Source organism: Olea europaea, chromosome 15 (genome assembly GCF_002742605.1).
Source record: "Olea europaea var. sylvestris chromosome 15, O_europaea_v1, whole genome shotgun sequence".
Classification (NCBI taxonomy): domain Eukaryota; kingdom Viridiplantae; phylum Streptophyta; class Magnoliopsida; order Lamiales; family Oleaceae; genus Olea; species Olea europaea.
In genome coordinates this window covers 24531989-24554981 of record NC_036251.1, presented here as the reverse complement: position 1 = coordinate 24554981, position 22993 = coordinate 24531989, and the positions used below count along the sequence as shown (strand labels likewise).

The following is a 22993-nucleotide window of genomic DNA, read 5'->3' as shown; positions in this document are numbered from 1 at the left end:
ACAATTTTCATGTAAAATAAAGTCAAATGAACACAAAAAAAAAAGATGATTTTTTTGATTTTTTTCTTTTTTTGCAATGAAAACAAATTTCATTCCCAGTACTAGTAAATTTATCCCTTTAGTTGACAATTTTTACATAAAACAAAGTCAAACGAATATTAAAAAATATTTTTATTTTAACATTTTTCACGTGAAAAATTATACCAATCAAATATTGGATTTAGATTCATTGGAATGTAAATTAGAATGCTAAGGTGATTTTAAAAAAAAATATCAATTTACACCTAATTTTAAACTATTCTTGGAGATACTTTAAAGCTCATTTAGATGAAAAAGTCTCGTCATTTCTTAGCAAGTAATAATTTCTTATTTGGAAGTTCAATTCAATAGAATATTCAAGTATTGTTAAAATTTACCCAAAAAAAAAAAAAAGTCCAATAAAAAATTTATCATAATCGAAACTCAATCTACAACATAGCGTTCTCCGCCCTAAAAACCATTATTTTAAGTATTTACTGTTTTGAAATAATGTTATTTTTGGAAACTTGAAAAATATGTATGAAGTTCTTAAAATTTATTTAATTTATTGGTAATTAAAATAATAGTAAAATAAAAAACATTTTCTTAAGTATGCGCGCACAAAACTTGAAGTTTGTCATGTCGTGTACCTTTTAGAACTTTCTTAAATATAATATTTCGTGCTCAGTCAAAGACTACTTCTCACGTTTCTAGAACGATCTTCGATGTCAACTATGGAACCGAATTTTATATTTATCTAAATTAAATCATATATTAAGAATAATCAACGGTTTTCTCACCTAAAACAAAAAACTTAAAAATAGGAAAAGAAAAACACTTTACAATTTAGTCTTGAAGAATGAAAGCAGACTGCCTCGAAATAGAATCAATTATTATGTTTATCACAATTTTCAATTTCAAAATTTAAACGCACAAAGAAAAATAAAAAAGAGAATAAAAAATCCGACCTGCCGGATTCGAACCAGCGACCTAAGGATTACAGCAACAACTACAGTCCTCCGCTCTACCAACTGAGCTAAGGTCGGGATTAGTAAGTACTTTGATCATCTTTAAAAATAAATTGAAGTTCTGTTGCAACTGGATTGTCTTCTTCATAGTTCACGCTAATCACACTAAAGTCTAACAAGAGTGAACCTATTTTGTAAAAATAATGTTATTCATAGTGGGATTTTCTGGTATACATCAATTAACAAACTGTCTCATGTATTCTACGTAAGGTGACTACCGATGAGGTATCGTCTCATTTCTTGGAAATTTTCTTCCGGTTAACTTTATTTCTTTATAAGATGAGTAGTAGACATTATGTATTGGAATTCTACTTCTTTGATATTCTTCTCTCTATCGTTCTCTGTGATTGCATATGGCCAGTGTTTTACTTAGAATCAACTTTTAAAGGTTGTAAAGAAGTGATGAAGATACACATCCATTGATATCATTTGCAAAAGGATCAAATACTTGAAGATAAATACATATTGTTACTAACACTAAACTAACATACCTATTTAGTGACTGCCATTCTGCAGTTCATGACCCTTTTATGATTTACAATCACCTTTATGACAACGAAATTTTCTTGGAATTCTTTCTTGTGGTTTGCAATGAATTACATTTCTCTATGCTGTGCTTCTTCATGCTCTTTCCTGCTCCAACTTGGATTCGATCATTGTTCTAAGCCATTTCCTTTGATTCCTCCTCCTCTTCCTGTTCCCTTTGACTTTAGCATTTCGACCTTTATGGTTGTCCTCATTCAGACCTGAAAGACGCTGATACAAATAGAGGGTTCTTACTATATACCAATGTAATGCTAAATTAACATATCGAGTCTTGTCGAATTCTTTCCAAGAAAATTCTATTTGACTTGACTAAGCTATACGACATATTAATCCAACTTGGTAAAGACAGACCGTCGTAAAATGTTGAGGGAATAACGCACAAGGGATCGAAATCTTGATTTCAGAAAGCAAGCATATGTGCAATTCCATACTTACCTCACAGTAAGGAATGTATTTCTGTTTTGTGCTAGAAATTATATTCTGCATCCACAAGTAAGGTTCACATTCCAATTGTAGCTCAACTTTCCTATGTATTTCTTCTTCCCGTTCAAACATTTTTGCCGCGGCTTCCATTTCTAATATGTCGTCTCTAAGATAGATTCTGCAGGAAGTTCCACATTTGCAGTTAAGAACCTCCCTCTCTGCATCACAGAGTGAAATATATCAGTCTAATTTACATGAATGTTATTTCAATCTATCCATCGCAAAGAGCTATTTTTAATGCAATATGATTCTTTTTTCTTGAAAGGAAATGGGAAAAAGGAATACTCTCGTAAATTTGATTCCACAGCAAGTAAAAAGAGTTAGTACCATGAAAAAGGCATACGGGATCGTCGTAACATTTGCACACGAGATGTGCCACATAACATTCCCGTTTACATAGGAAGCAATAGATGGTTCCTTGAGATTTAGGACAAATAGTTGCTGATTTTGTTGCTCTCTTCAAACACCAGCGCGCAAGGTGATGTGATCTTAATAGACATACAAATGAAATCTTCATACAACGAAGAGAGAGGGAATCTGAAGGTAAATTATGTTGATGACTCGAAGACTTAAAAAGCAGCATCGCTTCTTTGCAGAGGAGTTCTTCGTAAGGGATAATTGGGATTCTTCCGAGCTTAGCATAACGAGTGCTAGCTTCTGCCCCAAAGGGAAACCAATCTCCAACTGCGAAATTTACTGCCTCGCCACAGTTAAAACCTGAATGTAAAATTAGTAAAAGATCAGTTTCGTTGCACAATGTCCTTTGTGCATTGTAACACGAGTTAATCACATGTTTGGTCGAGAGAATAAATATGAAACATGCACTAAAAGTACCAAACTTCTTACCATGACTAAATCCCGAGTGATAGGCTCTAGGAAAGGTGATCACAAACTCCCCTGGCATTTGAACAGATTTATAAACCGGGACAGTGTGTTGCAGCAAAATATTTGGAGGAAACATTGTTGTTTTCTCTGCTAGAATGTCGAAAGCTCCATCTTCTCCCTCCAGAGGTAAAATTTCATTCTTATAAATGCAGTTTTGGACGATTTTCTCTAATTGAAGAGCTGCAAAACTAGGAACTCCATACCACGTTTTTGGAGCGCCACAGTGATGATAGTTAATGCTGATATAGCCGAACCCAATATTGTGAAAAATAAGTCTAAATAACTATGTATGGTGAACATATTGGAATCTTTTGAACTGTTAAATTACCTATATAGATACTGATCCTCGACATGCCATGCAAACATGCTAAATAGCATTCCAATGTAAAGCATTGGTTCCGATACTCCCTACAACAAAACAAAAATCCCTAAAAGCACTTTGCAGTTAGATTAGTTTCATCGTGTTATAGTTATCATCTACCTGAATTGCAGTTCCCAGTAGACGCAATGCAGATCTAGGCAGCTTTGGAAGTGTCTGAGAGAAAGGCACTTGATGATATCAGAAGACTGAACTAAAGGAAAATATAGAAAAATGGGTTGGCTGGATATCTGAAAATCGAAGAAAAGAGAATTCACGTGTATTTGTGTAAAGAGAAACATTGAGAAGAAAAATAAAAACCTTCAAGTTCCATTTGCTTGTAGAAAGAGGATCTTCAGGGGAACACGAGAAGGCACTTCCATCCACATTGATACCATATTCAACAGTTCCTTTCTTTCCATGCAGCATTTCACTCCAAAATTCTCTTTCCAAGTATTTTGAAGGAAGGCAACCAGAAGTGCAATATCTTCTAGAGGCTGCCTTGTTGGCCATTTTCTCAAATTCACGAATCGTATAATATCTGAAACACAGTTAGAAGGTCTAAATCATGAAGAAAATGAAACAGACTTGCATCATTTTCATAATTAAAATGTCCAAAAGATACCTTTCTTTAATGAAGAAGAAGATCTTGTCATCGTTATCCCATTGTGCAAGTCGGAGAGGTTGCAGTTTAGTCGTGAACTTAAAACCTCTTTTCTCGTTCATTAGCACTACCCCGGCTGGGATTGAAGAAATTAAAGGTGGAACAATCTTACAAATGCCTAAAAATTCAATCAACATCACCTTGGAGTCAATGAAAAAAGACAATATATTCCATATAAAACAGAGAATTAGAAGTAACTATAACTAAGAACTCAATAGACCTTAGCTTATGTGCAAATAAATGGACTATTTGATTATTTCGGATTTATTGAACGATGTTTCAACTAATTAAAAGGAAAGATTTTCCGATCACATATTGATACCATATTTTGATGCTTCTGCAGCAATTTTCTGCACATAAACCAAAGGATCCTCAAATTCCTCCTTTGATGGATGATACACAGGACATTCTGCTATTTCCTCTGTCCAAGAAAAATCATTTATGCTCAATTTATCAGTTTTAAGATCAAAGCAATCTTTCTTAAGAGAAGCACACTTTGTGGATGATTCTACATCAGCATTTAGTTTCAATCCAAGAGATGCAAAAGCATTAACCCCTTTCACTCTCCTCACAACATCAGGAGAAAACATGGAATCCTCCCTTGAATGCATTTCATGCCTTAGTTTCTTGCGCCCCCTTTTGCCCTCAGACGAGTCATTTTCTGCCTGCGAACGGAGTTTGCAGTTGAAGTTAACGAAGGATTAGTACTTGTGCAGGAAAATGGAATGAGGATTTCCACACACATTGTGAAAGACTACAAAAAAACTGGAGTGTTAACTAATAAAATATCATCTGATAACATGAAAATGCAATCTGTTTTGGGCATTGAATGTGACTAACCATCATTATCAAGAACAAACCCAGTAATGGATTTTGAAATCAAAAGTTAAAGAAAAATCTTTAGCAGTTACTTTTGAAAATTCAAATTCAAGAACCGTTGCCAATCCAGATTTATATGTTTGTGCAGCGGTTGGTAGTTGAGATTACTGAGTTGCCACGTCAGAAAATGGTATTAAAAAAATAGGGATGTTAAGATATTGTTTGTTTAATTAATATTCAGAAATCTTTTTAAGTTACTATTTTCATTACTGCTTTTCACTTTTGATTTCTCTATCCAATCAAATCTCCTCCAATGTACTAACATTTCATCATAACATTAACGATTTCAAATTTTTAAGTATTCTTGGCCTTGATTCAAGATGAGTCGTGAAAATTTCTTTTATCACATCGGTAAGAAAGGAGACGACGACTTCCAAAAATTAAAGAAAGAGTGGAATCTCCTCCATTGTATCTGGTTCTCTCTATTTTTGGGTCGGGCAGGATGTGAAGGCCATAAAAGAAGATTGCCCTGCCCTCCTGGTAAGGGCAACGTCAATTTTGAAGTTAAGGTCACGATGCCTTGTGAAGAAGCCTTCCTATTGGCCTCTACCTTATGTAGTGCTTTTTTAGGAGAAGTCATTGAGATCCACTCAACTCAAACACTCTTGATAATCTTGTTCTTTTGTCCGTATCGTAGCATTGATAATGTTGTTGTAAAGGAAAGTATGTTAGATAAGATAACAAGAGACTTTTCCAACCTAAAGAAGAAAAGTAGTATAAACAAAGGAATAATATGATTCAAAAATAGGGATTATAGATAATTTTGAGTTATTTTAAACAATAACCAACGGAATGGCATGAAAAGGATCGAACCAATTTTAACTGCTCACATCATAGTAATAATAGCACCAAGGCTGCACATCGACCTATATTTTTCATTATTATAAGAAATTTGAAATTAAAACAAGTTTTTCTGATGCCCGGATTTTAAGACCACATTAAGATGTTAATTTTGTATGTAGAATTTACATAAATAATAGAATGTTTAAGAGTTGGTCATATATTTGGACAATATTAACAATCTTAGAATATCTTAGCAAATACCCTTGAGGCCACATTAACATAAAATATTGGATCAAAAGGATTTTGCATAATAAATAAAATAAAATAAAAAAATCATCATCTAGTTACAACTTATCAGGCCAGAGAGAATTTCATTCACCAGTATAGATAAAAACAGAGAGTATTGAGTAATATATATATATATATATATCCCCGGAACTTCTAGACTATTCAATGCAAAAGTCTGAACAATAATCGAGAGAACGTAAACGAATCCCACCTTAGAGTTGTCGAAAATATATAGTTCATACTTCAAAGAACCAAGCCCCGAGGAGAAGAGGGCTTCGTTTCAATTGTTGCAGCTTTGGGGGATTCAGAGCTCTGAACGTGAGCATATCCTGCTTCCGCATTTTTTCCAGTGTCTTCTTCAGCTACCTTATCCATCGTCCTTTGCCCAACTTCACCAGCAGCCTTGGTAACCCTATTGAAAGCACCAGTTACCCACGAAGCACCAGTCAAAACGTATCTGTTTTTCATAATGGCAGATCCAGCATTGCTAACCGTCTGCTCGGCAGTTGAAAAAGCAGACTTAGTCTTCTCGGAAACCTGAAACTTCTGGTCCATTTCCTTCACTTTATCATTGACAATGGTTGCTCCGAGGCTGATTTTCTCACTCAACCCAATCTTTTGGTCCAATGAAACTACTTTGGATGAAGCAGTGGAAGTGAATTGGTGCTTCTCGTCCAAGGCTTTTGCTTTGTTAAGTGCATCCTTCCCCAAGATAAAACCCTTTGCGAGCATACTGCTTACGACATCTTCTGCCTTCTGGACAACAGATGCAGCACCGCCTTCATTCTTGTTTTCTGCTGCCTGAAGACACAATGCAGAAGACTGGTGACAAACAATTATCTAAGAAATTTAAGATCAGAGAAGATGCAGAAAATTCATACAGCAATTGCAGCTGAAGCTGTAGGCGGCAGCACGTAATCTGGTTCGAGGGCTACGGTAACTGTCTGATCAACTATGGTAGCTCCCTGGAAAACCGAACAAAATTTATTCAACATGAGAAATAATTTGTTTTTGTCCCTAAGCTTCCCTACCAAAGTGAAAATAAGATGAATTAGTGCTGAACTAGAGCAAACAAAAATCAATATCCTCTCTCACTGTCAGAGGTTTGTTTATTTATAATAAGACTCAGGCTGTTAAAAAAAATTCACATTCAATCATAAGAGAAGCAGCTGAGCCTCCATTTGCGTTTCATTTTATTTTGCTAGTCTACTTGTCAAACAATGAGTTGTAGATAAGCAAGTAGTGTTTGGGGGTCCTATGAAATGTGTGGTTAAAATTAATGTTCGACTTTGAAAGATAAAATTTCAGGAGAATAAAAATGAAACCCAAACGTGGGCATTTTTAATAACCATTATTACAAACGCAAACTAAAACAGAAGCAGGTATTGAGAACAAAACCACATTTTAGTATCATATTACATAACTTCGTTGCCTCAAAATTTTCTACCTTTCACAAATATAAGTTGCAAGTACATTACTTCGTTCAATAGAAATATCATTTTCCACCTTTTGAACACATGCACGACAGAAGAGATGGCATAACATGACCATAAAAAGGGAAAAATACTAACAAGTTGTTCAATTAACTTTCTATCCAAGGAAAACCACACATTGTTTCATATGTTTGAAAAATCCAAGATGGAAATCGTCAATGCTAAAAATACCATCCACTATACTAGGCACAAAAGCATTTGGTGGTGGCTTGCAAAATCCCAAATGAAAGGTTGCCTTTATTATCAAGACTAGTCTTACATATGTTGAAAAGAAATGATTTATGCCACATTCGGTAATCTGATAAGATGATATAGGCTGCATTAAAGAAAAATCAAATAGAAAGTACCTACTTTATGTTACTGTCTTTTCTCCATTTTCAAAAAGGGGATCAAAGGATTTTCACCCCTCCCCCCAAAAGAAGACTTCTTTTGCTACTGTCTTAAATCAACTAATTGGTCTAATATTTAACAAGAGCAACGAGGCCACACTGCTTTAAGAAAGAACCACAGGTATTCTGATATTTTTACGATAAATGAAAATATTATGGCTTTTTCATATAGAAGAATTTTTTAAAGTGGTTTGTAATGTTTCTCCCCAGGGAATTAAAACTCAACTTTATTGGATGCCATGGAAATCTCACAGAAATTGACTATAAAAGACAATAAGTAGGATCCCTTACACTCCCCTTTGCCAATAATTCAATAAGACTAGTTATCAATTTTCCTTGTGTAAAAGATCAATTCAAGGAAAAAATTCTAAAATGATTTTAACTCAAGAAATTGAAAGGAATACCGAAAGAAGAACAGCAGTTTCAGCACCCTGAGGATCCTTGAAAGTGACAAATGCAGTTTGCGACCGCTCATTCTCACTAAAATCAAAATAGAGATGAAATGAAGCAATGACATACAGAAATTTTACAATCACATGGATAAAGATGTAAGGCGAACAATAGGAAGATTAAAAAAAAATGCAGCAAATTGAAAGGAGGAAAGCAGCGCAAAATGGCCAAGAATACAACCTCTTTAATCCAACATGTTCAATTTCCCCAGAGAAAGAAAAGAACTCCTTGATATCTTGTTCAGAAGCACCTAAAGAGACGTTGCTCACTTTCACTGTTCTTACCTGCCATTGTGAATTATACCGTAAGTGGAAAACAACACAAAAGGGAGAGAGAATGGAGCTTCATGCAGAAAAAATAGTAATGACTACTAGAGTTACCCTCAGAAAAAGATAAAGAGAGGTTCAATGAAAAAATCTCTGAATATACATGTTCAACGTGAATTTCAAATAGGTTTTATGTTTTACTTTCATTTGCAGAAAGCCGAACTGGGAGTTGAAAACAGAAGGGAATTTTCCCTAATTCTAATTTCAAATCCTTGATAAGAGATTATTATATGACTAAAATAATGCAGAACTGAACATTTTGCATCATCTCCAGGTGGAAATACAATCTAAAACTTTAAGTTTGTTGTCTTAGAAATTAAGCCCCTGATTTACAAAACTTTTTGAAATAATAATCTGGTGGGCCCCATGGTTAAAAAGTGAATAAAAGTTGTGGGCCCAATGAAATATGTGGTTAAAAATAAATTTTGACCATCTTATATTTCAAAAAAAAAAAAAAACTTTGTTAAACAGGAGCTAAGTTAATAATTTCAAATCCTTGATAAGAGATTATTACATGACTAAAATAATGCAGAACTGAACATTTTGCATCATCTCCAGGTGGAAATACAATCTAAAACTTTAAGTTTGTTGTCTAAGAAATTAAGCCCCTGATTTACAAAACTTTTTGAAATAATAATCTGGTGGGCCCCATGGTTAAAAAGTGAATAAAAGTTGTGGGCCCAATGAAATATGTGGTTAAAAATAAATTTTGACCATCTTATATTTTCAAAAAAAAAAAAAAACTTTGTTAAACAGGAGCTAAGTTAATATGATGCAAGTTTAGCCTTTATTTAGGAGTTCATTTTATATGCACAATTATAATAGCCTCCTTGAAAAATTTAATAATCTAGCCATGGTAAAACTGTTACAAGATCCAGCATTCATCTAACTGATTGTCCCATTTCGCAGTCAATTTTAGAATCCAACCTATACTGACAAAGATTTTTCAATTCCGCCACAGTGACTGATTTTTTGTTTTGACAGAGGAGGTGACCAACTCTCACAATGGCGGCCCAATTTTTTTTTTTTAATTGACTTTTTATTCATGTGAGAGGATGTCAACCATTCAGGCAAAAAAATTTGGGCAAAGCAGCAAAATTCAAGATTCTTACCCTATTTTATGCCACTTACACAAATTATGTTTTGCAATCAGGCCCATAACAACACATCTAGCGCTGTGTTATTTATTAGTGGGATAAAAATCTCTAAACCTTTTCAGAATGATTTTTAATTACATGCTAGACTGTCCATTAATATCCATAGAAAAACCTGTAGATCTTGAGTCCATCTAAACGGACAGTTGAAGCATGCACACCCATATGTCGACATACACCAGTATTCATATAAAATTACATCCGTAGTAATTCATTTAAATCCGGTACTGTAAAAATCACATGCAGTAGTAATTAAACAGAAAAATCATCTATATGCCAATCTAATCCAGTAACACAGGGAAAAAGACTCGATACAATATACAAATAGAACAAGAATATCGCGAACTGTTTGAATCACAAATGTATATACAAATAGAACAAGAATATCGCGAACTGTTTGAATCACAAATAAATTACAGTTTACACAAGTATAATCAAAACAATCATACCTCAACAGTAATATTAAAATAAATCAATTGCACAATCAATGTTTAATGCAATTAATTCAGATAAAACAGAAACAAAAATCGAAGAGAATTACTAACCGACATTAGTACGGGAGGATTCGAAACCAGGAGAGCAAAAAACAATACCGATTTATTTGAAATGTGGAATCTTGATGAGATGAATTTATAGATAGATATTTTCAGTTGGTACTGGGGCGAGGAATTATATGGCGTGAAGGCTCCAGGGAGAATAGCAGAACGGTGGGCGTCTGGAGTGTGAAGTTCCAAATTAGAAGTCGCAAACGCGACTTTAGATTGCACTGGATATAATTAGACTGAAGGTAACAAGAGAGGATCTGGTCAATAGAAAACGTTGTGGGCACGTTTGTTTCACGTGATTCACAGAGAAAAAATTTCTCTGTATTTTCGAATTAATATATTGAGGAAATTGACAAATAATAAAAATGACAATAAAGACACCCGAGGTATCGGACTATTACAAAGACGTCTCTAACTTTTTAAGAACTACAAAGTTTGAATTATCTCTATTTGTTGTAAAAATGGTACTTCTTTTGTCGGTCCATGATCTCTGCACTATCTGCGACAAAGAGTGTTCGGTACCCCCTTTGATGGAGTGCTTTTTAGTATACCTTCGACAATTGAGTATCTGTTTGGCTTCACTATTTGTAGAATTAAATTTTCTTTTTACCGTTAATGAGTTCAACGTCTGCCTTGTAGTGTGAAGGAAGTCAACAATTGCAACTGTTAACAATCCAATAATTCATTAAAATTTGAATGAAAATTGACACCAAACAAGCTCCGAGTCAAACATGAGAAAATTTATATAAATGACACGTTAAAGGAGTTTTGGAATTCTATTACCTTATTTACTACTACTTCTACGAAACACCTTTCTTGATACCTTGCGATTGTAAAGTAGAAGATGAATCGGATGGTTGTTATAAGCTTTGTGAAAGGATATTTTGGCCAAAGTGACGAACGAATCAACGGATGAACCCCCCGTTTGCCCCCATTATTTGGATTTATAATGGGGGAATGGTATTTTTAAAAAAATGATTGTAAAAGAATGAAAATTTTTATATTTGAGTGAAATATTATTTTATTGAAAATTGTGTGGTTGAAAATAGGAGAAAGAAAAATTTAAATTAAATTGATGAATTTTAACGGGGGCTTAAAAGTAACTTCTATTCTTTTTCTTTCTTATTTATTTGGAAAAAAGTTCGAAACTTCTTTTTATTCAAAGTTCTTGGTATATGAATTGATGTTACTTGATTATTTTGCCCTTGTAATAAACAGGTGTGTGCAAATGTTTGAAATGGAAGAAAAACGTGAAGTGAGATTTACTTTGCTAATTTAAAAAAAAAATAAAATTCTAGACAAGAATGTGATGAAATTTTGATTTTTGGAAGATCACAACTTTCAACGGAGGTTAAGAAACTAATTATGCTATTTATCCTTTTATTTTAACTTAAAAAACAAAAGTATATTACTTTTTAGTAAAGAAAATGACACTTCATAGTTATATGGACAAAATTCATCTAATAAAGACCAACAACTCTACCAAATTGAAATATAAAATTAGAATTGATTTTATTAAAAATAGTCAAATAAACACAATCCATCTAGTGACAATTAACGATGCTCAAAAATTAAAATGTCGAAGACGAATGTCAAGAAATTTAGTTTGGATCATGTTGCAATTTTCGTCTATAAGTTAGGGACTAAGTGTAAATTTCCCTTTAAAAGGGGAGAAGTTGCAATTTCTGTATTAAAAACGCAGAGAGAAACCTTGTAGCTTCCTCCCTCTGTCGTTTCGTTTACAACCTGATACGTGCACGTTACATCACACCGACCATGAGTCCGTTGGGCTTCTCCTCCCTTTAAATCATTCAAACGATTTCAACAGTTTTCTGTGGGAATAGATAGATTTTGTTGTTGTTCCAGTAAAGATAATCGATTATTGATATCGATATGAGCTTTGAAGACCTTGAATCGGGCCGGGCCTTGACTTCACATGCAAGCCTGCAACAAGACCCTTCTCGAGCCCTTGCTGCTGGCGTCTTCCGAATCAACACCGCTGTCGCAGCCTATAGACGCCTAGTTAACAGCCTTGGGACTCCCAAGGACACTCTTGACCTGCGCCAGAAACTGTGAGTTTTATTATTATATTGTTTTGGCGTTTGTTGAATTTCCGAGTAGATTGAACTTGCTGGAGGGAAGACACTCTATTCAGCTCATAGTAATTTGCTTGGTTTGAGGGAGAAATTTTATGATTAATGGATAATTTATGTAACAAAATGTCAAAATCAATTCTTCTTTGTACTTCAGAAAAATTGATAACAAATAAAGCACCTGCATAATGCTTCTGTAATCAATAGTGTAAGTTTTTGTGTTAAATCAACAAACAAAAAGTAATTTGATTTCGAATAATTTGTTGATATGTAATTCTGTTGCCATGAACACAAGGCTTTGGTTGCTACTATATGCAAATGTCTGTAATAGTTGGTTCAATTAACTTTTGAATGGATATTAAAGTAAGTTGAATTTCGTGTGTTTGAAAGTTTGATATTTCTAATCTAATACTAGTTTGTACAATGCACTGACTGCAGCCACAAGACTAGGCTACAAATCGGGCAATTGGTGAAAGAAACATCCGCGAAGCTTGAGCAAGTTAGAGAAACAGACCGGTTCACTGAAGTTAGTGTAAGTTTTTAGAGCAATTGGCTTTAGTGTAAGTTGTACCCATTAGAAGAATTTCAATTGGCAGTGAATGGATGACATAGAAAAGTCACAAGCAATTGCTTCTTGAGGCGAGAAGAAAGTTAAAACATTCTAATTCTTGAGCAAAGTTGCTTCTTCTTTTTTTATTTTATTTTATTTTATTTTATCTTTCAATGTGTTAGATACAAGTCACAAAGAGTCTTAGGCCATAATCTGAGTGAATCAACCAAACCAGCAATGCTTTAAGCATAGCACAACTGGACTTTTACATTATTTTATAATATATGAAGAAATTCAGACGAAGTAGCTTCTTATGGGGCCTGGTGGCGGTGTTAGGTTTCCTAGTATGGCCACACAGCTTCTTATTCTTCTCCTTTATACACCTGGTTATTGTTTACTTCCACTTCGTATGAGTATGTCACTTGATAAAAACCTATCTTCTTTATTTCAGGCCAGCAAAAAACTTGCTGATGCTAAGCTCACAAAAGATTACCAATCTGTACTGAAAGATTTTGAGAAGACTCAGAAGCTTGCAGCAAAAAGAGAAACTGCATATGTTCCCAATGGAAATCTTTCATCTAGGTAAATTATCTGTATTACTAATTTACAAACCTGCTCATGAGTCATCATTTGGAGCAGTGCATCTGCTAGAGTTCCGTGGTGTGGCATTCTGTGCTGGTTATCCATTGAATTTCTTGTCAACATGTTTACAATTAAGCATCCATGTAATCTCCTGGGAGCATGCTATGAACCATACACTTAAAGGTCAAGAATTCGTCTAAGATACAATATAGCTTTGAAGACTGTGGGCTTCACCATAAGCATTCCATGAAGAATGTCAGGAACAGCAAATTTTGGGTTATGAGGCGCAAAATGAAAAAAATAGGATAATTGTATTATATTTTCTCGGAAAATAATGCAAAGATGATTACGAGTCTATTATGTGGCGCATAAGGCCAATTAAATATATAAATATGAGACCCATTTTATTGACGTTATCATTTAATGTCACATCATGTTGTGATCGTCAAATGGAGATACATAGCATTACTCTTTCTTGAATGCAGGAGGATATTTACATACTGTTGCACCTATAATGTTTCTAAAATTTGTAAATGGATATAAATGTACAAATTAGTGTAAAGTAACTAACAAATGTAAACATGCCTGTCTTTTTGGATTTGGTATCTTAATTTTTGTTTTGTTATGCTGAATACTATGTAGAAAACCATATTGACCCAGTATTTACTAGAAAATAGAATTAAATTGAGATCCTGGTTTCCTTGTCGGTATTGATTTTTGGTGAGCCTAACGAGAGACAATTATTAGGTTCCTACACCTGTCAAATTGTTCATAATCACAATTGCCAGATACCACTTTCTAGAATAGTGTTCAAGAATTACAAATTCTTAAGTAGTGGCAAAGAAAGACTTGTATTTGCTTCTTCATTCTTATATTGTGCAAGCATTTGTGATTATGCTGTCTTGAGCATCTTTGTTTATCCATTACAACTACCACCAATCTCCTATTGCTTCGTATATGCAGCCTGAATAAGAATATTTATAAACGATTTAATGCCATAGTTCCTCTGTTTCGCAGCAATACAGCTAATGAGATGGAGATAATATCATCCAAGAGTCCTGAGCAGATTTCTCTTTTTGCAGAATCCAACAGGTAGGAAGACACTACTTCATAACCACTAACTTGGGCCTTTTGAGGCTTAAATTTTTATGTCGATAATTTCACTTCCCGCACTATCAACTTTTGTATATAAAAAACATAGTTGTCCTTTCTCTGAAAGAACATACCTTTTAGATCAAATGTGCTACTGGTCTCAACACAATAAGCTACCAATTAATCAACTGATCCATCTAAGAATGAAACATGTTTTGATAGATTGCAATTTAACAAAGAATCATGGTTGTGCATTCTAAATCTGTACATGATTTAGTACAGACAGGAGGTCATACATTTGGAGAATGAGATAGTTTTCAATGAAGCCATTATTGAGGAGAGGGAGCAAGGTATCAAAGAAATTCAGCAGCAGATTGGCGAGGTCAATGAAATCTTCAAGGATTTGGCTGTGCTGGTTCATGAACAAGGGTCTCTAATTGGTTAGCCAATATTGACTTCTTCCATTTTGTTTTGAGATATATTTTCTGGGAATTTTCGTGAAATCAGTTTCTGTTTTATGATTTTTTGATTACCTTCTTCCAGATGACATTGGTTCAAATGTTGAGGGCTCCCATGCTGCCACTACACAAGCTACTTCGCAACTTACCAAAGCAGCCAAGATCCAAAAATCTAATTCATCTCTGGTAATTAATGAGATTTTCTACCAGTTTGCAACTTTTTTTCCCAGAAGTAACAATGAAATTGATCCACAATATTTTAAATCTTGATAGCTTATGCTTTAATCTTCGCTTGTATTTTTTAAGGAAGACTTGAATATTAACCTTGCAGTTTTATATTTGGTGCAGACTTGTTTGATGCTGCTTATCGTCGGGATTGTTCTGCTTATAGTAGTTACAGTTTTCGTGCTGTGAGGTTGATTTCTACGTGGTTACATTCAATTGAAGACAAGAAATTCATTTTCTGGTGCATTACCGTAGCTCATGCCTGTAATTGTAACGCATTCATAATTGTTTTCACTTTGACGTTTACAGTTACTCATGTACAGTACAGTGCAATGTCAAGACAACTTACTTCCATTGCTCCGTTACAGTATAATCCATCGGTCTACTGTCCTTGAAACGTGAAAATACTATGAATACAAAAGATTACTATCTAAAGGAGTTCAGAAAATAAAAGCTTGTTATGATCCATTGCAGTTTTATGCATGACAAAGATCTTATATTTGTAGTCGATTAAATCTGTGGTTTCATCCAAGTAACAATGCACAGACATGCATCCAATGAAGGTAACTTCTGTCTGAAATATCATTTTCTGAAAACTCTAAACAAGCTGATCAAAACATGGATACCAAGCAAAATGGCATCCTCACATCTGACAACCAATTTCTCCACAAGGTTACATTGTGAACCTGTAAGAAGAAAAGAGTGTCTATCAAACACAGCTAAGATTTCCTAGGCTCTGGCACGGATCACAATTTAGGTGGGCTATCGAAAACCAGCAAGTCAAAAACCATAAACCACAAACAGAATGCATCCCAAAACCAGGATAAAAGGAAAAAGTATCACTGATAACTCCACCCAAGCATCAGATGCAATTCATTGAGTTCTTTTAAATATCTTACATATATATACACATTCCTATAGAAGTCCTGCCCTTAATGACATTAGCATTCAGAAGTACTACTAAAATTTCTCTCACGGGTATATGCCGCATACAAAGTTCTCAAGTCTAACATGTATAACAGGATCCCAGAATGAAAGATTGTCACGGAGAACCGGCTGCGTCTATAAAACTAGCATCCAGAACTAGTAACTTCAGTAACTAAAGCAAGAGGGTGTGCATTAAATGACGCCTATAATCAAACTGAATTGGGACAAAAAATTACCTCTGACCATTGCTGCCGATTTACATGCGACTCATCACAGAGAATCATCCACTCTTCGCTGCTGGTGCAAGAAGCCCCATCTATATGGTAAGATTACTTATATTCTTCATTTTATCCCATTCACCTTCTTTCTCAGTCTGCTGGTCCTGCTCTTTTCCCATACCACCTCCCATTGTGCTAGAATCTATCTCATCCATATCCCCAGTTACAGGACTTGATGAGAGAAATTGTTCCCAGAATACGTCATTTATACCTGGAAGCTTAGGTATCTCGTCTGCCAAGACATCAACTTCAGGATCTGATGAAAATCCATCTGATGCAACTGGCATAGGGCAATCGACGGAACCTGGCATCGCATCCATGTACTCCTTATCTTCGCACCCGATTCCGTCAAAAGGCGTGTCAGGCAGGTCAACATTCTTTTCTGGATTGACTCCTTCCATTTGAGAAAAATCCGACAATGCCTTGTTAATTTCAGGAAGCAGAGTGCCTTGAGCCTTCCCACTAACCAAATTAGAGGAAGATTGAATCTCGGATAAGGCAGCTGAAGGAAGTTTGAATGGAGATCCTGACTCTGATGCAATTAGAGACTGTGAAGACGTTGATAAGACCTTTGGAAGAGTAACTCCAGACATTCGATTGGAGGAACTACTGTTGTCTAATACATTGGATGGGGAATGCATGTTATCCATCAAAAAACCATTTATGTTGCTAATTTTGGACTCTATCCTACCTGATGCACTCATTTTTAGGATTTGCTGCAGCATTACCTTTGCCGCTTCATTCATCAGAGGCTGGTACTTGACAATCTGTCCATCAGGTGTCGCAATACCTAACTTGCGTGTTAAAATATCTTCCTCCTGATTGGGGAATCTCCTTTTCTTATTCCCACCAGATTTAGGCATCTTACTTTCATTCGGCTGTTGAAACAGCTGGGCTATAAAACCAGGATTTTGCATTGCTTTTGCAAGGAAGGACATCATTTGTTGCTGGTGTTGCTCCATAACATGAACACGTTGCCCTACAGTTTGAAACTGGTGATCAGTCGACTGCTGTTGTTGCCTCAACCTGACAAGCTCCTGCACAAGCACATTCTTATCTCTTTTCAGCTTTTCAACCTCTTCCTCTATCACAAACTTTCCAGCTTCAGGGGAAGTACCATCAGATGAACTCTGAACTTGAGAGGATTGTTCATGGCCCTGTGCATGGGAAGGTTTTCGCCTGCTTATGCTCTTCAGTAGGTGTTTGTGACCTCTGAGAAAACCCTCATTTGCAAATTCCCAGCGGTCTGGGTGAACTTTTCTGAACCCCTGGTTAACGAAAGGGAAAGGAAAACTATAATAGAATTATTATTGCTCGACACACACAACCAAGATATTATGAAGCACACACAAAGCTATGAGATTCACTGCTTTCAACAAGAAAATGCTACACCCAACCTCCCCCAACATCCAACAAGATTATAGAAAATGTCAAGCCATCTATTTTTCATAACAAGTCCAATTCTAATAATTCGAGGTGACTAAATGATTATATTTTCAAGATCCAAATACAATTGTGCGAGTTTTCATTTTTTTGAAAAATACTGCTAACTGGAAACATAGAGGTATACTGCATTACATGTACAAGAACTTATCCAGTACTCACCCAGCATTGAAATTAACACGACAAAACTGATTCAAATTAGAGGAAAACGGCTAAAGCACATTGAATTACAGGATTATACATAACCATGTTCTATCTGATATCTCTTAAACAAAACTTTTATTTCAATTTTCACGTTACCAATACAATTATGGTCTTCTCATTAGATCTCCTGATATCTTTTTTTATCATTGATACTAAATATTCCTTCAAAATTCAAAACATAGTAAATTGGTAAAACTATAACCAACATAAAAGAAGGGGTTGAAAATTAAACGACAAAAGCTTCCAAAAATCAACTTAGGAGTAATAAAATAAGATTGATAATGGTGGGCATACATAAGTGTTCAGCTGGCGGACGAAGCTGGAGAAATTGTTGTGCTTAAAATATTTGGGCAAAAGTTCTCTGGTAAACTCACGCACGTTCCACACCACGATGGTGTTGTTAGTGTTGCTCCACGACACCACCTCGTCCGTCTTTGGATCGTCCACCATCTCGTACGTTTTGTTCAGAAACGGCGGCGCTGCTGATACAGTAGCCATGCTCACCCCTCCTCCTCTTCCTCCAGTTTTCGATTTTCTGCACCAAAATCCCAAAAATTATAATTACAAACTCATAATCGCGTACTGTGTGTAGCAATTGAACATGAATTAATTGTGATTTAGATGAAGGAAATCAAAATCGGATGCCTAGATCACATGAGAAGAGTTTCAAGAATTCGAAGGGTTGATCTTCTACGTGCACCACAAGAATTGGACAAAAAAACTTTGTGCGTCCCCCAAGAAAGTTACCAAAATTCAAATGTTATTGTATTAGGGTTTTCGCTGACAAAATTTCCATACATATTTTAAAAATTATCCATTCATATGATATCCGTATCCTACTATTTCTCACGCACGTAGCCGTACATACGATAATTTGTAATTTTGATGCATTAATATGAATATGGTAGTTTTTTATTGAGATAATTAACAGTAACGATCTTACATTGTATTATTGCTCTTGTTTGAACCTCATTTTTTTGAAAAAATACATTTTTTAACAGTGTTTTGATATTATTTCAACCACACATTTTTCAACAAAATAATATTGCACGTAAATTTAAAACTTTTCCTTATTTTTTAACCATACATTTCTCATCACTATACTATTCAAAAATTCATTCTTCCCAAAAAAATGGGGCTCGAACAAGAGCATTATTGTGAAAAACGTCGCTGCCGATCATTTTTTTTGATATTTTCCCCATTATTTCAAGCTTTTACTGCGCAAAATTCATTTTCATCCATTTTTTCAATTAAAAGTTGTGAAACGATGAATATATCATTCTCTTTAAATAAAACAATAGGAAAAAGAAAGATTGGTCTGTAAGATTGTAGAAAAGGACTTTGGGTGGAAAGAAAACAAATTTTAGAGAATTGAATTGTCTAGAACTTGTTTTAATGAGAATTGTAATTAAATGTGTTGATTGGTATAATATTTCACCTGAAAAATATTAAAATTTTGGATCGTTTGGTATTCGTTTGGCTTTATTTTTCATGAAAATTGTTGATTAAAGGGATGAAATGTTTTACAATTGTGGATATAATTTGATCTTATTGCTTGAAAAAAAAAACAAAACTGGAGAGCAATTTCCCATCAAAACCCAAAGAAAACCATTGTGGAAAATTTTGTCACATGAGGGGTTGGAGGAAAACAAATTCCAAGGAAAAAAAATTGCTATTAAATATGCCATTTCTGTTGGAAATGGAATTTAAATTCCAATTTTCATGGAAAACATGGCCTATCAAAGAGGCTCTAATTGAAACAATAGTCCCAATTTAAAAAAAAAAAAAATGTAAACAAGTCTCAAATAAATTATAAAATGATAATTAGCACATAATGTTCATACCTTTCATTATTATTGTGAAAAACATTTATACCTTTCAGTTTTTTAACATTTTAATCCTTAATTAGACCTTTAATTGCACAAACTATCATTTATATTCATCTTCTTTCAATTTCACAATAAAAATATGTAAAATGACGAATATACCATCTTATTTAAATAAAAATTGTAAAAATCGACGACTTGTGCGCATTAGCAATTTCCAATGATTTCTTCAAAATTTTCTTCTCCTCGCCAACAAAAACCAGATATACAACTCCAATTTTGTTCACACGTGGAGGGGAAGAAGATGACTATTGATGGAGGTGGTAATGGTGCATAATGCCGATGGTCGGTAGTAGTGCTAATATTTCATATCAACGTGTGTGTTTGTCGCGCTCGTGATGCGTGGTGGTAGCATGGTGGTCCAATGATGAGCGATCATTGTTGGCATATTTCTATTTGAATAAGTGTTAGATCTTGTGTGTGTGTAGAGAATAAAAAGTAAGTATTCAAGTAATAAAAACGACAAAAGGCATTGAAAGTAGTTGCGAAAAAATAAAAGAATGTACAGAAGCAGAAGTGATAGAATTGTAAATTTTTGTACGCATTTCGCTTCTGTAAAAGAAATGAGGGTGTTGGGTGTAATTTCCAATTCTAACAATTATGAAATCACAACAACGTCCTTTTGTAACTCGGGAAAATTTCATCTCTAAGGTGTTAATTACAACCCATTTCAAAATTAAGAAATAAGTTTTAAAGTTTAAAAAATCGAATATTATTAAATTTGTTGTAAAATAATAAAATAATTATTAATGATATTTAGTTTTATCATAATATATAGATAAGTCTTATCTACTCTAGAAGATCTGTTTATTCAAATTATAATTTTTATTTTGGATTCTATAAATATGGGTGTTGATTTTCAATAAAAGACACATTTGAGTTTTGACTCTTATATTCTCTTATCTTTTTCTCTATTTTGACAACACGTTATTAGCACGATTTTTCAAAATCTAATATTTTTTAGGAAGAGAAAAAAAGAGGAAGTAGCCCCTCTTGAATTTTGCGATAGGGAAGACTTGGAAATCTGGGGTGAATATGGATTAGAGAAGCTCTCCAGAATTATAATTAGCGGAAAAAACTTCTTTTTCATGCTAAAGCTCCATATCATTCATATTCCGTCTTAGGTGACGTACGCATGATAAAACTTCATATCATTCACTACAAAAGCAGGATGGTATATATGCATATTTTTAACCAAAGCCTCCCAATTAATTATATTATAATAATTTTTTCATAGTCGTTAATTAAAGTAATCAATATGCCGTTTTATATTGATTTCATGCACATGTTCTTTGCTTTATTTTTTATTTATGTTTGCAGAATATATACATTTATGGCAATTATTAGAAAAAATTTGTGTTTTTAACTCAATTAAATAATTTTAGATGTTCAATTGTAAATCTTAAACTAATAATTTATCATGTTGTTACTCTTGAAGTAGCTCAACATCGTAATTAATATTCCAAATGAATATTAATGTAGATCTATCTATTATGAATAATTTGTTGTTACTCTTAAAGTAACACAACATTATAATTAATATTCTTAAAAAAAATCAGGGACTATATTTTTTTAATATTCTAGAAGAATATTATTTGCCCTCCTAAGAGCATGAATTATAATTTTTAATATTTTCAAATAGAGATATTGATTTATTGCTACTAAAGAAATAATAGTAAAATATAAAGCACTCTTGAAAAAGTACAACTCTGCAAATATTAATATTTGTCTATAAAGTATACTAATGAAGAGTTAATATTTTTAAGCAATAATTTATTTGTGCTCTTAAAGTATCACAAAATTGTTAGAATTATTGCTCATGAAGTAGAACACCGTTATTGATAGATATTTTAGTTAGATTTTACTTACTTCGAAAGAGCATAATTAAATACGATCTAATGTAAATTATGTTTTTACTCTTGAAGAATAAATTTTTATATAATTTATTATTTTAAATAATAATATATTATTGCTCTTGAACAATGTGACGATTCCAATATTTCAAAATAATATTGATATTGCTCTTAAAAAAAGATAATAAAATATAAAGTGCTCTTGAAATAACACATGTTTTGAATAATATATTACGCGTAATTTATGAATTTGTATTTATTCCCGAAGAAAATCATACGACTTATGTCATGTGCACATTGATTATTATATGATTGTATAATGTTAAATCATATTCTTCGTAATTAAATAATTGGATTATATCTTATATTGAACCATAAGTTCAATTCAACTTTATTGTTAGGCATGACCAGTTGGATCATCGCTAGATTAATAATGATACAAAATTAAAATTTAAAATAAATATTCAATGAAGAACAAGAATATTCAATTCAATCCTATATGATGTTTGTTCTTTTTTATGAAAATTTTTCATTAACCATCACTAGCCAAAATTGGGAATAAATTCCCTATATTTTTGAAAATTAATTAGGATGATAAATGGGACCAAACCATTCCCATGTTGATCATCTAAATATTATCTATATCTAATATATTTGATACATATACTATATGATTCAATGGTTTTCACAACTTGAAGTTTGCGAAATATAGCTCAAATTTTAAATTATGAGCATTATTTTTAGATTATAATCAAGATCGTGTCTTGTTAATGCTAGTGGGTATAATTTTTAGATTATACTAGGATGTCGGTAAATAGTTTAATACTATTGCTTGTTAAATTCCTCCAATAAATTTATTTGAGAATAAAGTACTTTCCATTTTTGTTTACAAAATTCTATTACGAATCATGCCAATATCATAATTCTCCATATTATAATTGACTTATGATCAGAATCTAATGTTTTTGTCTAATTATTTTGATAGTGTAGTATATGTAAAATTGATCCAACACAATCTACTGATATGAAAAATAAAAAATGCTGAGAATAAATGCGTAGTTTAAACTTTTATCCTAAATGGAATTTGATTGGACAATTCTCTTAGTATTAGGG

At 33.5% G+C, this 22993-nt stretch overlaps 4 protein-coding genes and 1 non-coding gene across 9 annotated transcripts; 1 reads left to right on the top strand and 4 right to left on the bottom strand.

The window, feature by feature from the left end:
- Positions 1-980: 980 nt before the first annotated feature.
- Positions 981-1064, bottom strand: TRNAY-GUA. The gene is given in 2 exon segments: positions 981-1016; positions 1028-1064. It is a non-coding gene; the product is annotated as a tRNA-Tyr (tRNA).
- A 401-nt stretch (positions 1065-1465) lies between these two features.
- Positions 1466-4817, bottom strand: LOC111410581 (lysine-specific demethylase JMJ706-like). 3 transcript variants are annotated; one of them, XM_023040994.1, is made up of 9 exons: positions 4305-4817; positions 3944-4100; positions 3640-3859; positions 3442-3495; positions 3289-3368; positions 2922-3199; positions 2403-2792; positions 2028-2233; positions 1466-1802 (listed from the first exon to the last, which is right to left on the bottom strand). In XM_023040994.1, exons 1-9 carry the CDS (start codon positions 4591-4593, stop codon positions 1668-1670), a joined length of 1809 nt encoding a protein of 602 aa, XP_022896762.1. In that variant the 5' UTR covers positions 4594-4817; the 3' UTR covers positions 1466-1667. The 3 variants fall into 3 exon arrangements, with proteins under 3 accessions (XP_022896762.1, XP_022896763.1, XP_022896764.1); XM_023040995.1 differs by having other exon boundaries at positions 2922-3148; XM_023040996.1 differs by having other exon boundaries at positions 1663-1792.
- Positions 4818-5945: 1128 nt separating this feature from the next.
- On the bottom strand, positions 5946-10510 carry LOC111410580 (binding partner of ACD11 1-like). Its single transcript, XM_023040993.1, has 5 exons — positions 10290-10510; positions 8445-8548; positions 8219-8294; positions 6814-6897; positions 5946-6733 (listed from the first exon to the last, which is right to left on the bottom strand). The coding sequence occupies exons 1-5, from the start codon at positions 10293-10295 to the stop codon at positions 6176-6178; spliced, it is 828 nt and encodes a 275-aa protein (XP_022896761.1). The 5' UTR covers positions 10296-10510; the 3' UTR covers positions 5946-6175.
- Positions 10511-11997: 1487 nt separating this feature from the next.
- Positions 11998-15755, top strand: LOC111410579 (syntaxin-22-like). The gene is made up of 7 exons (XM_023040992.1): positions 11998-12361; positions 12821-12914; positions 13384-13514; positions 14532-14606; positions 14889-15046; positions 15150-15250; positions 15413-15755. Exons 1-7 carry the CDS (start codon positions 12183-12185, stop codon positions 15476-15478), a joined length of 804 nt encoding a protein of 267 aa, XP_022896760.1. The 5' UTR covers positions 11998-12182; the 3' UTR covers positions 15479-15755.
- On the bottom strand, positions 15555-18950 carry LOC111410577 (heat stress transcription factor A-1-like). Of its 3 annotated transcripts, none has more exons than XR_002705714.1 (3): positions 18436-18950; positions 16453-17762; positions 15555-15975 (listed from the first exon to the last, which is right to left on the bottom strand). XR_002705714.1 is itself a non-coding variant. In XM_023040990.1 (3 exons), exons 2-3 carry the CDS (start codon positions 18637-18639, stop codon positions 16533-16535), a joined length of 1434 nt encoding a protein of 477 aa, XP_022896758.1. In that variant the 5' UTR covers positions 18640-18676; positions 18787-18950; the 3' UTR covers positions 16114-16532. The 3 variants fall into 3 exon arrangements, 2 of the variants coding, with proteins under 2 accessions (XP_022896758.1, XP_022896759.1); XM_023040990.1 differs by lacking the exon at positions 15555-15975 and having other exon boundaries at positions 16114-17762; positions 18436-18676; positions 18787-18950; XM_023040991.1 differs by lacking the exon at positions 15555-15975 and having other exon boundaries at positions 16114-17762; positions 18436-18676; positions 18796-18950.
- Positions 18951-22993: the final 4043 nt, after the last annotated feature.

What these genes read in the sequence shown, in the direction of transcription:
- LOC111410579 (XM_023040992.1), top strand. Translation starts at nt 12,183, where the DNA reads ATGAGCTTTGAAGACCTTGAATCGGGCCGGGCCTTGACTTCACATGCA. An exon ending in ACCGGTTCACTGAAGTTAGT is followed by an intron (nt 12,915 to 13,383) that starts GTAAGTTTTTAG and finishes TCTTTATTTCAG; the next exon opens with GCCAGCAAAAAACTTGCTGA. An exon ending in TGAACAAGGGTCTCTAATTG is followed by an intron (nt 15,047 to 15,149) that starts GTTAGCCAATAT and finishes ACCTTCTTCCAG; the next exon opens with ATGACATTGGTTCAAATGTT.
- LOC111410580 (XM_023040993.1), bottom strand. An exon ending in AAACTGCTGTTCTTCTTTCG is followed by an intron (nt 6,898 to 8,218) that starts GTATTCCTTTCA and finishes TCGGTTTTCCAG; the next exon opens with GGAGCTACCATAGTTGATCA. An exon ending in CAGCTTCAGCTGCAATTGCT is followed by an intron (nt 6,734 to 6,813) that starts GTATGAATTTTC and finishes TTGTGTCTTCAG; the next exon opens with GCAGCAGAAAACAAGAATGA.
- LOC111410577 (XM_023040990.1), bottom strand. Translation starts at nt 18,639, where the DNA reads ATGGCTACTGTATCAGCAGCGCCGCCGTTTCTGAACAAAACGTACGAG. An exon ending in TCCGCCAGCTGAACACTTAT is followed by an intron (nt 17,763 to 18,435) that starts GTATGCCCACCA and finishes TTCGTTAACCAG; the next exon opens with GGGTTCAGAAAAGTTCACCC.
- LOC111410581 (XM_023040994.1), bottom strand. Translation starts at nt 4,593, where the DNA reads ATGCATTCAAGGGAGGATTCCATGTTTTCTCCTGATGTTGTGAGGAGA. An exon ending in GAGGATCAGTATCTATATAG is followed by an intron (nt 3,200 to 3,288) that starts GTAATTTAACAG and finishes CGGCTATATCAG; the next exon opens with CATTAACTATCATCACTGTG. An exon ending in TCCCGTATGCCTTTTTCATG is followed by an intron (nt 2,234 to 2,402) that starts GTACTAACTCTT and finishes TCTGTGATGCAG; the next exon opens with AGAGGGAGGTTCTTAACTGC.